Source organism: Aphelocoma coerulescens, chromosome 2 (genome assembly GCF_041296385.1).
Source record: "Aphelocoma coerulescens isolate FSJ_1873_10779 chromosome 2, UR_Acoe_1.0, whole genome shotgun sequence".
Classification (NCBI taxonomy): Eukaryota; Metazoa; Chordata; class Aves; order Passeriformes; family Corvidae; genus Aphelocoma; species Aphelocoma coerulescens.
In genome coordinates this window covers 51,563,765-51,581,947 of record NC_091015.1, presented here as the reverse complement: position 1 = coordinate 51,581,947, position 18,183 = coordinate 51,563,765, and the positions used below count along the sequence as shown (strand labels likewise).

Genomic DNA, 18,183 nt, shown 5'->3' with positions numbered 1-18,183 from the left:
TGGGGTTTTGGTGCTATGGGATTAGATTTGTGGTTGGTTGGTTGCTTGGGTTTTTTTCCCCCCAGCACTTAAAACATTGACCTGTCGACCTCGTCTGAAAAAAATGGTAACGTGTTTGTATCTCTCAGGTTATAGTGTGAAGAAAGGTGCTTACTTACCCACCCTATGAACAAACAGGTCAGTACCTAAAAGAAGTGGATCTGATGTTTCAAGTTACTTGGGAAAAGGAATTTCAGCACAGTCATTTTTACTGGTGTGCATTTAACTTGGTTAAAATGTTGGTGGCATGAAGAAGTTGGGTGCATTTCCCTTTGCAGGCAGGAATTCCTTTTGCTTGCAGGTAAGGTGTAGAAAGTGATCCTTCCAGTGTGCTCATGTGTGGCCCAGTGCACTTAACTGGGTGTGGAAAATATGTATTTATTCTCTCTCTTGGTTCAGGATGACGTTGTTTTAATAATGGAATGCAACTGGTTTTTGGCACTCTGTTAACATCTTTTATTTTTTTGCCAACAAGTGCACAACGATAGCAAGAGTTCCTAACGTTACAACTGTGTTTAAACGGTGGAGTGAATGAACTCCTCTCTGGTGTCTCTACAGATTTCACTGAATGGGCAAGTGTGACTGCATTGCCTGGTGTATGCATGAGCCTTAGATCTGAGTGTAGCCAGAGGTAAATACAGCCCTGTGCTTTTGACAGGCAGGACAGCAAAGGTGTCAGCTGTGTGATGACTTCTAGGGGGCATGGTGTGTAAGGTGCCCTTTTGATACAGAGGCTATTTTGTAAATCAGGATTTGCAGATTATCTCTGATGAAATTGTCCTGATTGCTGGTGGGACGAGATTGTATGAGGAATGTCTTAAGACATCTGCCCTTACCTTATGTTCTCCCTCTCAAAAAATTTTTTGAAAAGAGAAAAATCACCTCTGATAAAGACAAATCCCAGTACCAGGGAAGCACATGGGAAATTCAACAAACCAAAATTTCCAGTTCCCAGAAATGGGAGCAGAAAATATTTAGTCATTCAAGACTTAAGTGTTAATAGTCTAATGGTCATTATTGCTTTGCTTTTTAGTAATGCTTCAGTTTTTCAAAGAGTCATTTGTCCTGCATGTTTTTCTTTGATGATGACTTCTTTTTTTCCAGCACTGAATATCAGTGCTTTGATCCAGGAATGACTGGTATATATTAGCTTGTGAGCAGATAGTTCTCTTTCAGTCACTTTACAATGTTATATAGATATATCCATGTACAATTGAAAGCTAAAGAAAGTGACTTTTTGTCCCCCTAAAGTATTTTATCCAGATGGTTGTTCATAAATGTGTAGTTAAGAATCTTCCCTCTCCTTTCAAAGAGGAATTGATCTGTAGAAATATTTCTAATTGGTATGTCCTGACATTATTTGCAGGTTACAGTGGAGGTGTTAGCACATTTTCTAAGAGTAAAAAAAAGATTTCTGTCATTTGTGCATTTGTGTACATGATGTTTCAAAGCCTCAGGATAGTAAAGCAATGAAGAGAAGTAAATAGATCACCAATGTGGCTGGTAATTTTCCCTTAAAACTGACTGACGATTAAGATGACAAAGCTATTACCAAGCCAAGAAAGAAAGTATTGGAAGAGTAGATAGGCAATAAACAAGGAGCCTATATGGATTTAGAAAAGGGAGTTAATGAGTGTAAAAACCGATGTTTTGGAAGTAAGATGTGTCAAACTGAAACAAAGAGTTTCCAAAAGCCAATCTGAGCCAGTTTTCGGAACAGAAGTAGCAAGACAAAGAAGGAAAGCAGTAGCAATAGGCAAAGCTCAGTGTGAAGCTACTCCCAGAACAAAACAAACTTCTTTTTTCTCTTTTGAATGTGAACACAGATGTTGGACCAGGCTGAAGAGCCCATGGGGTTTAGAAAATGGAAACTGTGGGAGAAGCATTTGTTCTGCCCTCTCCCTCAGCCCTTTGTCTCTGGTTGGAGCTAAGGACAAGACCATGTGTTGCAGGTACAATGGGGCTGACGCAGTTGTGCTCTGGCCACGGACTGGAGACCACCTTTAAGCTCCTGTCCTCAGCACAGACTGGCACTGGTGACTGCTGAAAGAATAGGACAGTCCTGAGCAGCCACTGGTATGTTCAACAATCAGTATGGAAGAATTAGGAGATGTGACTCAGGATAGATCACTCCAGGCCACGTTGATTTTTCTATGCCAAAACAAATGGTTTCTGAAATAAGGCAGGAAAATTCTCCTTGTTGCATTCCTCGAACACTTCTAAGCTTGCCATATCCCTCCAGCTGCCTCCTTCCTCCTCAACCCCTGAGGAGCATAAGGATTTTTATATGTGGACTATCAGTATTCACAGGTACTGAATGGCCTCTTGGGGTTAAGAGATGTCTGGTCAGGAACATGGGAAAAAAAGGATGAGCAGAAATTCCAGAAAACGTAAACCACGTTTGAATTCTAGGAAACTTTTCTAGAGGATATGAACATATAAATAGTGTTACTGTTAGTATGCATGTTTCATGTCACCTTGGGGTTTGTCTGACATAACCATGTTAGATTTACTTAGATTTAGTAATTTTTCATTGTAACATCTCAGAGTTAAACTGAGTATTTTATATTTTATGTGCAGTGCAGCATGATATGAATAGGCTCCTCATTAATACACACACACATATTTCATCAGCTGTTAGCAGAAGCATGCCTACTTTAACGTTCTTAAAACCTCCTTTTTTCTTTTTCATTTTTTTCTTGCTGAAGAAGCCTGTATCTCTTGTCAAGACACCGACCTTGCATCTCTGGCAGAAACATCAGCTGCACTCAGCAGCCTCCCTCAGGTGTCTGTGTGGCCGTGGTTGTGTCCGTGTTGCAGGAGCACAGGGAAGAGCTGGGTGAGCACCAGCCCCGGCCTGCCTGTCCACAGCCTGCGTTTCCTCAGGCGTGGGAGGTGGGGAGCAGGCACCTACACGTAGGCACCGTGGAAAATGGGCAGGCTGAGGGTGAAATCTGGCATCATTAGCATGACAATATAGACACAGCCCTTCCAGACAATAAAAAGTTAGTGGTTGCAAAACACCAGGCAGTTCTTGAAGAGAAGATGGAATTTCCACTAGGTAATCCAGTTGATGAAATTAGATTTTATGAATTTCCACTGATTCAGGGCTTCAGGCTTTAAGAGAGAATCGCCGAATCCTTTCAAGTTCCCTAAGTGTTTCCCATTTTGTCGTTTCAGGATGCTCACCAGAACCCCGAGTGTTGTTGCCCAAGTGTTCCTTCTTCTAAGCATAGTTCTTGTTATTGCTATTGCAGTGATTCAGATAAACCAGCAACAAGTCCTCTCCCCAGGGCTTAAGGTAAGTCTTAGGATACCTCAGGAAGGAGAACAATGTTTTGAACTGATATTTAATAGTGTGCCTTTCTAAACTCATTTTTATGGGGTGATTCAAATGAGCTTACAGCCATAAATTAATGTTTAATCATATCATCATTGGAAAACTGAAGCTGAGAGAAAAAGAGAATTGGTCAAGAGTCAGTGGCAAAGCAGGAAAAGTATTTCTTGGTTCCCTCTCTGTGGTAGCTATCACACAATGTCTTCTTCAGGATTGAAAGTCCAAATGGGGAGAATATCTTACTCTTTTTTTTTCTTTATTTTTGCCAGAGATTGAAAGTAATTTTAAACTAATTTTGAAGTGGGAAATACCCAGAGTTTAAATTCTTCCCCCTAGCACAGCTGGGAAGTTTATGCTGATGCCTTTGCAAATTGCTCCTGTGTATCAAATGCATTTGGGCTCTAAGTATGCACTCGGTCCTTAAGCACGTGTTGGGACTTGCTGGAAATTAACAGAAGCAAACCAACTTCATTAGGAGGGACAGAGTAAACTGCAAAAGGCAAACTGAAACACTCTGAAGTTCAGGCTTTGCCTTGTGCTGTGACACGTGTGCAGGCTCTTTAATGAGGGATGTACACAACTGAGGAAAAGCCATAGAAAATGCCCTTCTAGAGAAGCTGTGCGGCCTGGCATGCTGAGCTCTGTTTTCTTCCCACGATCCTCTTGTCAGATTTTTCTTTGAAGTCTCTTCTACCTTTCCATCTGCATGTGTATTTAACTGGATAGTTCACATCCTGATAACGATAGGCTAACACCTCGTTGCACTTCATGGGATTATAAACACCTTTGGCTTTGTCTGAATCATTTGGTGGTGTGTGAGTCAGACAATGGGATAAAACTGTATTCTGATACCCGTTTTATATGTTTATGTGGTGTGGCAGGGGGAGAGTGCTGGGATCTTGCATGGGGACACAGTGCATCAAGTATATGCTTCGTTGAGCCCCAAATGGCTGCGTGCAGCAGCCTCACATCCCACCAATTTTCATGCAAGGCAAGACTGGGCTGACATGTATCCCATCTGACACCAGGAAAAGGCTGAAGCCACTATCTAAAAGACAGCCTACACATCTCTTGTGTTTGTCATTAATTCAGTTTCACACTCAGAATGATAAAACTGTTTATGTTACTCTTTGAGGAAGCATTGGAACCACCTGGACTATCTGGAGCTGGTTTAAGTGGGGAGGTTTGCTTACTGAATCACAGCTTCACGGCTGGTTCTGGAGAAAGGCTGGTGTTTCCTCTACTGGGTGTGCCTTGGCTTTGGATTTGAGTTTGGGCTGTAAGCCTGCTAATGCAGGTGATAAGGAGGACCCTGTTTTTGATTCCTGAAACACTGAGTCCTCCTCAGTGAGTGATTTATTCTCACAAGAAATTCACAGAAGGAGGACCTTGGCAGGCCAGTGAAACCCTCTAGTACCCGGCTGATACAATGGAGCCTGGAAATTACAGTGTCCTGAACTTCATGGTTGGTTAAAATTAAATATGGCAACAACATGATTAAAGCAGACTTACTCTTTGTAAATGGCCTTGTTCTTCTGTTACTACTGTTTGTGTTACCTGTGGCATAAGAGCTCTTTCCCAAGACGTATGTTGAGAGCATCTATTGTGGCATAAGAGATAAATTATATGCCATGGCCCTGATGTTTTAAACTGCTGTTGCAAAATGGAATATTTTGGATCCTTGATGGTTGGATTATCTGAAGACTGAGCCAGTGATTAGTGAAGGAAGGGCCTGCCCATTGCATGAGGCTGGGGCACTGAAACAACTCGTGACTCACTGATACATATCATTAAGTGAGAAGAGTGATGAAGAAACCACAAACATCCTCAGTGGAGAAGTCTGCAATTGTAAATGATGATAGCTCTGAATGTAATGAGCCTTTGGACCAGTCAAAAAAAAAAAAAAATCTGTTTGTCTATTGCTGTTTTGTGAGCCCTAGAGAAAAAAACAACCCACTTCGTTATTGTATTTCTTTAATTTGCCTCTCAAGATGCTAAAGTTTTCAACACCTAAATTTTGCACATCTCTTTTGGCTCTTAGGAAGTGTTTTGCATTGTTTGTGGATGTTATATTTGACTAAAAATTGTTCAAACCTATGTAGCTGAATTGAAGCCTGCATGCAGCATGGATCCACTTTTGTGGCCTCCATTTTCCCTGTAACTGGTTTAGCTTGTTAGCTTCTCTTGGCAGTTTCCAAAGTGATTGGAAGGCAGGTGACCCATCTTAACTGTGCCTGCTTTAAGGGTTTGTGCAGCTCTACATCCTCCTATAGGAATGATACTCAGGCTGGAAAGGTGATTAATCCTGGGGCTTGTGCTTGCTTATCTGTTGCGATTACTACTCTTCAGGATGCACCCACAAAGCCATATTCCCATAATAAGCTTTTTCCTTAGTCACTCCCCCCCCCCCCCTTTCTTTTTTCTTCTGGACTAGAAAACAGAACTCTGAAGCTTTTCTGGGTTGATGTTGTCTCCCTGTCTTGTCTGACCAATCTAGTCCATTGACTAAATGGTGCAGTTCCTAGGTGTTAGGGATTCACTAGGCCTTTGTGATGATGGAAATATTCTGTGGGAAGGCTGAAGTAGAAAGGAAAGGGAGAAAAAGCAGTTCTGTTCTTTAATAGCTGCTAGTCTGGGATAAGGGTTTGCCTATGCTCCCAGTCCCACACAGAGCATTTCAAAGCAGGAAGGCATTGCTTGTCCTTAAAGGGCAGCTAAAGGTGATCCAACTTGCAACTTGGACAGAAATCTAACATCCCTGGAAAAATTTAATCCAGCCAGTTTGTCTTTTGTAGGCTGCTAAGACAAGGCAGGTAGAATTCTCTCACCTTCTTAAGATACAGTATCATCTGTCATTTCTGCTTTTTGAATTAAAGATTAATCTTAATCCTAGCATGTGGCACAGTTGTTGCTGATCACCACTTCTTGAGGCTGCATGGGCCAGTTTGCACACAGTGAACTCACATAAGTCCTGAGGAGCCTCAAGAGTCACCCTGAAATGGGTCCAAGAGACCTTTTCAAAAATGAGCATCTCTTTTAAAGGAAGCAAGAGGCTGTATAGAAAAAACAGAGGAGGAGGAGGAGAAAGACAATAAAATTGTCAGTCATGCATTAATTCAGAAGAGGGTACCACTACTCTTCAGGATGGAAATCTCTTCCTTTCAGAAGGAAGCTGGAAAATGCAGGGGAGGGAGGAAGTAGGTTGAAAAGCCCCCAGTTAACTGAGGTAAAAATACTTCTGTTATCTTCCAGCCCTACTTGGGTATGATAGTTAGCTCTAAAAGTAGCCAAGTTAAAAGCTTATGGTTGGCACTTTAAGCTGACTGAGACTAGATTTAATTAGTAGTCCTTAAGCAGATTGACCATTACTGTGTTATGTACCTCCAGAGTGCTCATCTCTTCCAAGGAGAAGATATACACTCAAATTATCTTTGCTAAAGCAGTTACTGAAACAGAATCCAATGATGTAGTGGTTTGATAGTATCTGTGGAGCCTTTAATCTTTTAGTGGATCAGGGTAAACATTGTCTGCATAAATATAAGTGAAATTTTCATTATCTAACAGTCCTCTATGAAACAGACTAGACTGGTATTGCTGGTATTCTTTGGGGGCCAGGAGTTTTTAGGATTACAATAGAGGCTGGGAATAATCAGGTGTGAAAGCTGAATGGTTTGCCACCTGAAGCAGTGATCCTTCCCGGTTGGACTTGTTGGTCCCCAGGGAGGCAGTGGGATGAAATTTATCAACCTGCTACAGGGGATCTTACTGCTTTGTAGACAGATGGAGGCTCTCATTTTTCAGTTTTGTCAGGCTCCTGGGCATCTGTCTGTTTCAAAAGAAAAAAGCTGACAGAAAAATGAACCCTACACTGTGTGACTCCTACCAATTAGGTGACTTAGGAAGAGCTAAACATACTTTTAGGGATCATAAAGAGGATACCAAAATTTCAGTTTGCTTCCCTTTATGAGATTGCCTTCCCAGTTACTACAGTTTTCTGCTGCCATAAAATATGGGAAACGGGGAAAACTGGTCTGTTGAGCAGTGGGATGGGATGGAGAAACCTGTGCTTTAATCCCAAAGTCCAAGGGACCTGGGGCAAGGAATTTAAATCACTCTCATTTATTTAATAAATAATCATGGGGCAATATTGACTCTCTTTCTGTCTTTGTTGTCTCATACTCTGGCACAACCTGTTCTCAGAGGCAAGCTCTCAGGTGGACTGCCTAAACCACTCAAAGGGAGAGGTATATGGGGCAATTAGGAAAGAACCAGACTTGTTACATCATTCTTACTGTCGACTATTATGTACTTTACCTCTTTGCTCATAGCTTTACGTGCATCCTCGAGTCTAGAGCCTGTGCTTAGATATCAAACCCTTCAGCGTTCAGGGATGGACTGGGATAAAGGGAAATGAATTTGCTGCAAAATCAGGTCCTAACACAGTGTTATCTGTTTGTCAGTGTGGGTTTTGAACCTGATGTTGAAAGGAGATGAGCATTCTCCATCCCCACTGAATTAATTATTGAATATATGTAGTATGTTCCTTGGTTTGCAGCCAGATTCATTCTGTGCTTGGCTATTGGATTCATGCCTAAGCGCCCTAACACTAGAATTAATCTCTCTTGTAAATAATACACTGTGCATGCATTTTCTAAATGTCTGGTGGTGCAATGAAGTGCAGCTGCATATGGGCATTTAAGCTGTCATTGTTTCTTTCTTCATCTAATGTATTATTTTTTAATCCCCAGTATGGAATCGTCCTTGATGCTGGATCCTCTCGGACTACAGTCTATGTCTATGAGTGGCCGGCGGAAAAAGAAAACAACACAGGAGTAGTGAGCCAAACCTTCAAGTGCAATGTGAAAGGTGAGCTCAAAGGAAAGTTCCTTAGTTATTTTTAGCCTTGCTTATGCTGTTTTTTTTTTTTTTTTTCTTTTCCCTATGCTTGCTAACCTATGACACCCACTGTGTTCCCTTTTCAGTGCTGGGGAGGGAAGACTGTCAAGACTATGTCTGTGTCTGTCAGCATTAGTTCTTTTCCTGCTGATACAGTAAGGTGCTCTAATCATTGCACCAGAGAGAGGAAATTGTAGCTAAATTTGATTTACTCCATGGCAGTGCATGATTGGTGCAGACAGAATTCAATCTAAAGAGTCAGGACCTGTTCAGTCCTTGTGTTTCTTTCAGAATAAAAGTCGTATATATATTTTCAAATAGCTGGGAATAAAAAGAGTTTTAAAAGAATGGGAATCTATTCCTTGTTAGATGTTGTTAACTGAGCTTCTCCCCACTACAGAACTAGGAAGCAGCTAATAAAAATATCAATGAAAATAGATAAATTGGCAGAACTATTTCTGAAAGGGTGTCATAGTTTTATCAAAAATGTAGGTGTGGCCTCTGTCTCAGGAAGATCTGTGTCTGTGCACTGCTAGAAGGTGTCCCACAAGTACGCTGGCTACCTGCCATGTCGTTTGTCTGAGGTTTTGAATTGATTCTTTGAAGACAGACAGACTAGGCTGACTTCTGATCACACTCCAGTATGGTTAGGTGGTTGTAGATTCCTTCATAGAAACTCTTAGTCAACTTCAGTGACATCTGATTCAGCTTTCAAAGATATGAAAATGCCACGCATTTTGTGAAGACAGATGGACAGGTAGGGGAGGGAAATCAGGTTTTTTGTTCTCTGATAATAACTGCGGTGTTCAAAGAGAATTTTTTCCTTCTCTCTCAGTCATGATCTCGTAAAGTCTTGCATCCCTCTTTGTGTCTGGAAATAGATGCTGGAGATGTAGCCACAGAGGCCCATGAGTAACAGGGAGTAGAAGGCAATGGTTTCTCAACAGCACCAGCATTTTTGTCTTCAGTGTTAAATGTACGTGTGGACACTCTTAGCAATTCTAGAGCAAGGAAAGGAAAGCAAGTGTAACATGAACAGAAGTAATGCACTGTCATGTCTCTAACGATTAAATGTCCTTACAAACTGCTGGAATGATGGCCAGCCTGCTGAGGTGAGGGGTACACTCTGCTAAATCATGTCTGGACTCATTAGGAATGTTGCCTTTAGGAATTCTGGTATGAGAAAAACGCACAGAGAAACTACATTATTCTTTTTCTCGAAAAAAACAGCAGTGCTTTGTGATTTTGCTTTAATTGGTTTAGATTTTGTTTTACCTCTGGAGAATACAAATAAATTACAAAACAGAGGAGTCCAAATTGCTATGAACTGTCTAGGTTCATGTCCTTTGCCATGGTCAGACAAGTACTCTTCATCCCTGAGTGTACAAAATCACCAGGGTTCACTCTTCTAGTCTTGGGTAACTCTGTACTGGAGGAGACAGAGGGCTGGTTCCTGGGAGCTGTCCCCAGAAATGTTGTGGGTCACAGTGGCGAACACATCTGTCAGTGATTCTTTAGTGACCCTCTAACCATAGTCTTAAGCACTTAATTTGGGGGATGGTTCTGGGCATAATGAGCGGCAGATTTTCGCATATGTACTGAACTTGAAGGTCAAATGATCAACTGCTCTGTGAGTTCTGTGGTGGTTTTATGATTCCAATACTGCTTTTATTAAGTACCTCTGCTGCTGTGTGTAGGAACCAGCCCCAAATCAAAGTCCTGTCTTTATAATGTAGTTAATCTGTCCTGGCAAGACTCTAAGCATTGGCAAAGCAGGCAGTTGTCCAGAAGAAAATGGTCACTGCCTTGTGGCCTGCTCTGTCTGAACACTAGAAGATGGGAAGTTGCAGCCACCAAAGGAGTGTGAGGCAATGGCAGCTGCTGAGGATGTTGCTGCTCTGTTTTCCTCTGGTAACAGCTTTCCTTCCAGCTTCAGGCCTGTTTGTGCTAGACTTAAGACTTCAGAAAGTCTTATTCCAAAGCCAGGGCTGTGAACATCTAATGATTACAGGGCAATGTTCGTGTTTAAGTTCACACTGTCAAAAAAGGAGTTTGGGAGTGTGAAATCTGTAAAGGCTTACGTATTTTTTCTTCTGTTTCTATCAATGCAATGTGACTGAACGTAAAAGGTTTCTCTTTTCAACTTGATAAAAGCCATCTTTTGCTTAGCTTGGGACCAGGTTGTGCAAGACATGGCTGTTACAGAAGTAGATGGAGTTCTGGCAATTGTTCTCTGCGAGGCAGTGGCTTCATGGGAATGCCTGGATTGCTCCCTGTGTGACTTCCTCAGCTAGGGAATTTTAGTAAGGAATATTTTATTTACACACAAGTTGAACCCGAACAAGTTGAGATCCTGATGGTCCTTGGAGTGTTGAGCAAGGCAGCACTTTGATGTTAATTGTTCAAATAGCTATGCCTTATCCAGTATGGTGTAACTCTCATTCCTGCTCTTTGAAGGCTTTGAAAATTTGGAAAGCTGTTTACTAGTTCATGCATCAGCGCAGACTGGTACCTCTATGAATTCAAGAGCCATTTCTGTGCATCTTGAAATTTCACCAGCAATTCCTTGCAAAAGCTTCTTTATTGTACTTTCAGTTGAGAGCAGTGAGCTGTAGGGGTGCCATGGTGTCCATGACAGCTGGGGCAAACCAGGTTAGAAAATCTTTGTCTTAGGCTGTGGATAGATGGATTTTCTATACTTCAGCAGATCAGACAAATTTGACATCCATCAGACATGCTATTTTGTACAGCATCTGCCATGAGTATAGTTATTTTCCTCATGAACATGTAACACTGTTGTCATGTATGTGTTACTCCAAGTATGGTACTATAGGTGTGTATTTATAGACACAGAAATACAGGTGAGCGGTTCACGAGTATCTTCTCTGCCTCACACAGCTGAGACAGGCACCACATTTTTTATTCAATAAGCACTCCTAGTTTTCAGCCATCCTACCCTTGCTTGCAATTACGGGGAGGGGAAGGGGGAAATGTCTTTCTCTTAACACCTGCTTGCTAATTGGGCTAATTTGTAGTTGGCAAAGCAGAATGAAATCTGTCTCCTTGTTCTCTTTTAGGCCCTGGTATATCCAGCTATGAGAGTAGCCCTGGAGCTCTTGCCAAGCCTCTTGATGACTGTCTGAATAAAGTCAAGGAGAGAATACCAGCTCATCTGCATGAAAACACTTCTGTTTATCTGGGGGCTACAGCTGGCATGAGACTGCTGAGGTATGGCAGAAACTTGAACTACTCTGTATGCATACTAGCATAGCAGTCTGTGAAAACAGAATGTGAAAAATGTACTGGATGCGTTTTTACCCACTGGAAATTGGCCATCTCAAAGGGAAATGGAGCCCAGCCAATTTAATTTAATTAACTTTTTTGATAGGGAAAGTGTGTCTGCATAAAACCCCTCTGTTATGCCGTATTGAAAAGAAATGCTTGCTTTATTTTGGAGAAGGCAAGAGTTTAATTTTCTCTTTCACATCTGACTTGAAATACAGTGTTATGTAAACAGATAATGTCTGTGCACATCCATGGGCAGCAAAGACAGATTGAAACTAGATACTGGATTCTGAGTGTGGATGTGATCTGATGCGATGTGGCTTTTGGAGTCTGTCTGTGGCTTTAGCCCTGGCACAAACTGGCTTTTTATATTGTTCTGTGGCTAAATGGAATTGGAAGAGAGATTCCAGGACTGTTTTAACCAGAAGTTGTCATATAAACACTCGGTTCATTAAGAATAAAGGTGTATATATAAGGAGAAAAACCCACCCATGAACTTGCATGATAAAGAGGGAAGTTGGTACATACTGAGGGAGTTGCTTGCTGAAACAATGCTGGATACTGGCTGTTCCCTATCATAAGCTTCCCCTTTAAAGAAACAATGTCTATTTAATATATTAGGTGATTGTAGGAGTTTTCTTGAATTGCTAGTCAGTGAACAATAAACATGAAATTGCCTTTCCAGATGCTCAGTGTTTCGTGTTTTGTGAATTGCTTAGGTTGCAAAATGAATCGGCAGCCAATGAAGTCCTTGCAAGCATTCAAAACTACTTCAGAGCACAACCTTTTGAATTTAGGGGTGCGCAGATCATAACGGGGCCAGAGGAAGGGGTGTATGGATGGATAACGGCCAACTATTTAATGGGCAATTTCTTAGAGGTGTGTGGAAAAAACTGCATGCTTTTCTTTTCACTGTTTCTCTCCTATAAATGAGAAGTTTGACAGGACATGCCTGTTAAAGTGTCAGAGTTGCAACTTCTATTTTCCCCTGAAGTCTCTCACAGGGTCTTTTTGTGGCAGTAATAGGGCAAACATAAATCAAAGAATATGTTGTTGTGGAAATGTGATATGGCAAAGGTAAAATTGTTGATCCCCAAAAAAGGGCTCCTCTCTAAATGACATTGGGTGCCTTACCTTAAACCAAAAAGTTAGACTGCTCTTAAATGCATTGGTATGACAGGTGACAGGTGCTGATTGTCTTGACAGTGGTGCCAACTAAAGATCTTTTCTTCTGCTTACTTGCCATCCCTGCAGCCCTACTGGTGAAGGACCTGCCCAGCTTAGGGGTCTCCAAATAGCCTGGCAGTGTTGGCTCACTTGTCTTAAGCAGACAAGACTGTTTGAAGCACTGAAGGTGGTCAAATATACCTCAGCTGAGCCAGAAATCATTCATCCACAGCTCATTCCAAGACTGCTGAAAAGCTGCAGGCTATGAGCAGTAGGCTACGATACCAATTATCTTGTGCAGGCCAAGTGATACCAACATAAACATACTTCTGCTGTTCTAGAACTTGGAATAGGGTCAGGCAGGAGCCTCACAGCAGAGGGGGAGTCATATGTGTCAGAAGAGCCCTTTTTAGGTAGAGGTATTCAGTGTCATTTCATTCAGAGTAAAAGCTGTACCCATATGATCAGCAATCACTCATCTGCATTTGTGGCAGGAGCGTGCTGCCCTTAGCATTGGCTGCACTTCTCCCAGATTGTCCTGCTAGGCTGAAGGGAATTTCAACCAATACTGCTGGGTATTACTATGTGTCCTGGCTGAATGCTTCTTCCTATCAGATCATGGCCATTAAATAAGAAGGAATTACTTTTTTGTGCTGTGAGTAAGTAACTCATGGTGAATGCGTTGCTGACTTGCAACGTTAAGAAATACAGTATTGGAATCACCCATTTCTGTAAGAATTTTTCTCATTGTGTGCATTTCATGCAACAAAAATGGCATCATGAACTTCAGGATGGTGTAACTCTTCTACCACATGAGTTTTAATAATCCAAATATCAAATTCCATATGACAAATTCATAAAGAATGGACTGCAAGACGCTGTGAAACCAGTTTAGTCTAGAGTTATGTGAAGAGATACATGTGGAATATCACTAGTGGAAGAGAGAAGTTCTGACCTTTCTTGTGACAATGGGCTAAGAATCAAATTCTGTGAGGGCCTGATTATGGGAATCTTTCACTGTAGAATTTTATTGTAAGTGTATTTGCTAGCCCATAAACCCCATTGTTTCCCTTTTTGTGTATACATTCACCTCATCATGCTCAGTGGGTAAATATTGACATAGATAATCACAGAAAATTTATATTTGGCACTGTGACTATGTAGATCAAATACAGAATCTGGGGAATGTTTTGGGTAATAGGGAAAAATGCCATCTGAATGGATCAGACTGCAGTTTCAGTGGAGGAAATGTGCAGATTAAGGGTCCTTGTTCTTTTGACTTTGATGGAGCTTTCATCTGACTTTTTTGCATTTTTCACTCTATTTTCACCCTCTTTTCACTATCTCTGTGATCTCTTAATTTTCTATTCCTTTAATGTTTCTTCTTACCTTGAAACAAGTAAATCTTGATACCACTTCCATCCAGATTTGTTCAAGTTCTCATGGGTATCTGAACTTCAATTCCCTACATTCTAGGATAGACATTGATCTGGCTAGTCCTATGCTTTGATCGTTGTGCTATCCTATTGAGTTGAACATTATGCTGCATTTGTTTTCCCATCTTTCAAGATCATTTCACTCTCTGAAAGTACATCCCTCTTACGTAAAAACATCTGCATGTCTTCCTCATAGCTACTTATTTTTTTAAAAAGTGCAGGACAAAGAAGGGGGGAAAGTCTCAAGAAGTAGAGAGTAGAAAAGCTTGAGGGGAGAACAAACAGATGATATTTCTAATTTGCCTTGTTTATAATTTTACATGTAGAGAAACCTTTGGAGGACATGGGTCCATCCTTACAGAAAGGAGACTATGGGTGCACTGGATCTCGGAGGAGCTTCCACTCAAATTTCATTTATCCCCGAGGACCCTGAGGAGCACTCCAACAGCACCTTGCAAGTGAAGCTGTATGGTTACAACTACAATGTCTACACTCACAGCTACCAGTGCTATGGCAGAGATGAAGCTGAGAAAAGGCTTTTGGCACTGCTGCTCCAGGTCTGTTTAAGACCCTTTGCTGTGGTGCTCTTGCAAGTGTTCAGTAATTGTCTGAGCACGTTCTTAGGCTTGTGTTCTCTTCCCTTTGATGGAGTCTGGAGACCCCAGTAAGAGCTCAGTTGTGCTTTGCTGTGGCCAAATGCACTTAGGTTTCATACAAAGAACTTCATATTTGTTAAAAATTAGTGAGAGTTCTGTGCCATTTGATGAAAAGGCCTTGTGAGTGTTTTGCCGATCTTGCCAACAATTTCTGGAGAAAGGAGTTTCTATGAATTATAGTGATCAGCAGTATTGTGCTGACCAGTCATGTCAGTGAACAAAAATACATCTGCATTTTTAAAAGATTCCTGTAGTTCATGCCAAATTAGGTCTTTCTTGCTTTTGACTAGCATTTATTGTTTGGGGTTTCTTGTTTGTTTTTGTTTGTTTCTTTTTCCCCCCAGAAATCAAACACCAGTGCCAAGGTGGATAATCCCTGTTACCCTCAAAATTATAATACAGCATTAACGATGAAGTACTTCTTTGGCAGCCTTTGCACACAGTCTCTGAGACCAGCAAATTACTACCCAACCCAGCTTGTGAATTTCCATGGAACAGGAGACCCAGGTCTGTGCCAGGAGATGGTTTCTTTATTGTTTAACTTCACTGCTTGCAGAGACAGAGAGGACTGTCCCTTTAATGGAATACATCAGCCAAAAGCAAAAGGGAATTTTGTGGTAGGTTTGCAAACACAGTGTGGTTTTTTTTGAGCTTGCTTGCTTTTGATTTCTGTAGCTCTGAAAGTAACCTGTCACCTACTCCTTTTCTATAGGCTTTCTCTGGATTCTACTATACAATTAACGCTTTGAATTTATCTGGACACTTTTCCCTAGATGATTTCAATTCAAGTATGTGGTTTTTCTGTTCACAGAGCTGGGCACAGGTAAGTGGGTTGTTTGGTTGGTTGTTTTTTGGTGTTGTTGGGGTTTATCTTTTCAATTTTAAACCTCTAAAAGTCGGATATAAAAATAATATGGACTGGCTATTTGTTCAGAACCCTTCAGAAGGTCTGTATCAACCTAGCATTTGTTTTTCCACTGTGCTTCAAAGCATGTAGTATTTCTATCATGCTTAACACTTGGAATAGGTTTCAAAATTTCAATTCACAGTTCTAATCATGCTGTAGAAATGATATGGAAATTTTAGAAACCATAACATCCTCAATCTTCAATATGCAGTTTTATGTTCGTTTTCATTGTTTACTACATAAGCTATGTCACTTTTAGAGTCTTTTCCTAAATCCCTGTATCTAATTGTCTACGCCTTTACTTGGTGTTTCTGAAAAATGTTACTAAATTCTAGTTAGAATCCAAATATTCTCTAGTTACAAAACCCCAAAGCATTTTTTCCCATAATTAACATGGTTTTTTTTAAAAAAATCTTTTGCTTTCAGCTGCAGTTTATGCTGCCTAAATTTGAAGAAATATATGCTAGATCCTACTGTTTCTCAGCCAATTTCATTTATTACTTGCTTGTACATGGTTACAACTTCAATGCAGAAACTTGGCCACAGATACATTTTCAAAAGGAGGTGAGTAATAATCATTTTCTCTTACTGTCATTTTAATCCAAAGAGGTCGAGGAGGAGACAGAAGATGCAGCAGCCAGCAAAAATAGAATGGCTGTAAACAGCCTTTGTAAATGACTGTCAAATGGTTGGCATAAAACAAAGCCACTTTTCCAACCTCAGTAGCAATCTCAGCCTGTTTTCAGAGGTTGCAGCATTATTTGGAGATGCTACATAAATTCTTTTAAAGAGCTTTAAGCAAAGACCAAACACTTGTGTTTTAAACATTTCCCCAGCATTTTGCTCTAGGCAGTGATCTGCCTAAAACACCTCAGCAGATAAGTTTGAGCTAACCCTCTGAGCTGGAGAGCAGAACTCTGCTTTTCTGTCTCCTGGCAGAGCCTTGGGGAAACTGGCAAAGCTGTTCGTAGTCAGTGAGTGGTGATGAAGCAACTAGGACAGTTTTCATCCTCACCCCACTCATCCATCTGTGCCATAATCTGGTTCTCTGGAATAAGAATGTATTTTGATGGGGTATTGCCTTTCAGTGGACAGAGAGAGAAGGCTTGCAGTATCTGTGCAATAGATGCATTTCTTTTCCTCTCTGCTACTGCACCAAGCCTTACTCTAAAACCCTATCCCAGAGTGTCTCTTAATGTCCATGTAGTTTGGAAATGCTTCAGCACTTGCATGCAAAACCAACAAAAGAATAGGTTGTAGATCTTCATGGTGTATTCTTAAATCCCCTTAGATGCTGGGGATGCTGGCAAGCTGTGAATGAAAAATCAAAAGCAATGTTTTCTGAACACTCGTATCTATTACTCGTGAATAAAGGAATCAAGTAGGATTTTCTTGCCTCATTTTGACCTCTGGTGGACAACCATTAGCAGCTCTGGAGGAGTGCCCAAATTTTAGCTGTTCCACCAGATAGGAGCAGCCAGAAACAGCAACATTTTTCTGTTTTTAGCCAAGACTATAAAAATACCAAGCAAAATAAAACCCCAAAAGGCTTATTTAAAATTAATACCTTTGTTGCCTAGATTTTACACTAGGGTAATCATGAAATTTCAAAAGGCAAAACTACATTCTCTTAATTAGATCTGCCCCTGCTAAAATAGCAAGATCTAATGTTGGCTGATCAGCTAAGTTACCCCAAAGATAACAGCACAATCTCACTATGACTGGAGGGTGATTTTTTTGTCTATGCTAGGAGTATATATTTCCTTTTAATCAGTGAACACAACCAATGAAAAGATCCTTGGCCTAATGCTAAGATCTGGGTGAGATCCAGAGCTAGATGATTTGCAAAATTAGAAGTTTTAAACCTCATGATGAGAGGAGGACAAAGGATACTTCACCCTTTGATCCTGTGTTTTTCAAGTGCCAGGATGATGACTTAATGAAAAGGACAGTGGAAAACTGGTAAACTCTGTTGCTCAAATTAGAAGTGGGGAAAGAAAGCAAAGCAGGAAGACCATGGAGCAAATGCAAACATACTCCTTTTGCTGTTGTTTCACCCATTTTGAAGTAGTTTTTAATTTATATTTATTTTTTAAATGGAAGAGCCTAGTTTTGGTTCATTTGCAGGCACAAAACCAAAAATTGACCAAAAGATGATAAATAGAGTTCCTGCTTTGGGAACTTTACCCTGGCTTCCTCTTTGTCCATGTTGGTGAGACTCTTTGTGGGTTTTTTTTTGTTTGTGTGAACTAAAATGACATCCTAGGGTTCAGCTAAGGTGAGGGGCTAGTTTTAGGAATTGGCACAACAGTGATGGGGTTTTTTGTTTGTTTAAAATGTGTTTCTTGCACAGAAAATTTGCTTAACAGGCTGTCTGCATATAGACCACAAATCTTTGTACCCATCCAATACCTGTGTCTCACTTCTTTAGCCCAGGGACCAATTTTCTTACCATCCTCT

The 18,183-nt window shown here is 40.9% G+C and overlaps 1 protein-coding gene across 3 annotated transcripts in view; it reads left to right on the top strand.

The window, feature by feature from the left end:
• ENTPD3 (ectonucleoside triphosphate diphosphohydrolase 3) overlaps window positions 1-18,183 on the top strand; it is a 40,138-nt gene that overhangs the window by 19,435 nt on the left and 2,520 nt on the right. Inside the window, exons 1-9 of one of the 3 annotated variants that reach the window (XM_069007416.1) lie at window positions 146-177; window positions 3,220-3,340; window positions 8,125-8,242; window positions 11,350-11,500; window positions 12,277-12,436; window positions 14,487-14,717; window positions 15,161-15,433; window positions 15,529-15,639; window positions 16,150-16,287. In XM_069007416.1, the coding sequence (XP_068863517.1) occupies window positions 3,221-3,340; window positions 8,125-8,242; window positions 11,350-11,500; window positions 12,277-12,436; window positions 14,487-14,717; window positions 15,161-15,433; window positions 15,529-15,639; window positions 16,150-16,287 (1,302 nt within the window). In that variant the 5' untranslated portion in view covers window positions 146-177; window position 3,220. Of the gene's footprint in view, window positions 1-145; window positions 178-3,219; window positions 3,341-7,716; window positions 7,808-8,124; window positions 8,243-11,349; window positions 11,501-12,276; window positions 12,437-14,486; window positions 14,718-15,160; window positions 15,434-15,528; window positions 15,640-16,149; window positions 16,288-18,183 lie in introns of those variants that run through there. The other 2 variants (XM_069007415.1, XM_069007417.1) reach the window with 2 other exon arrangements.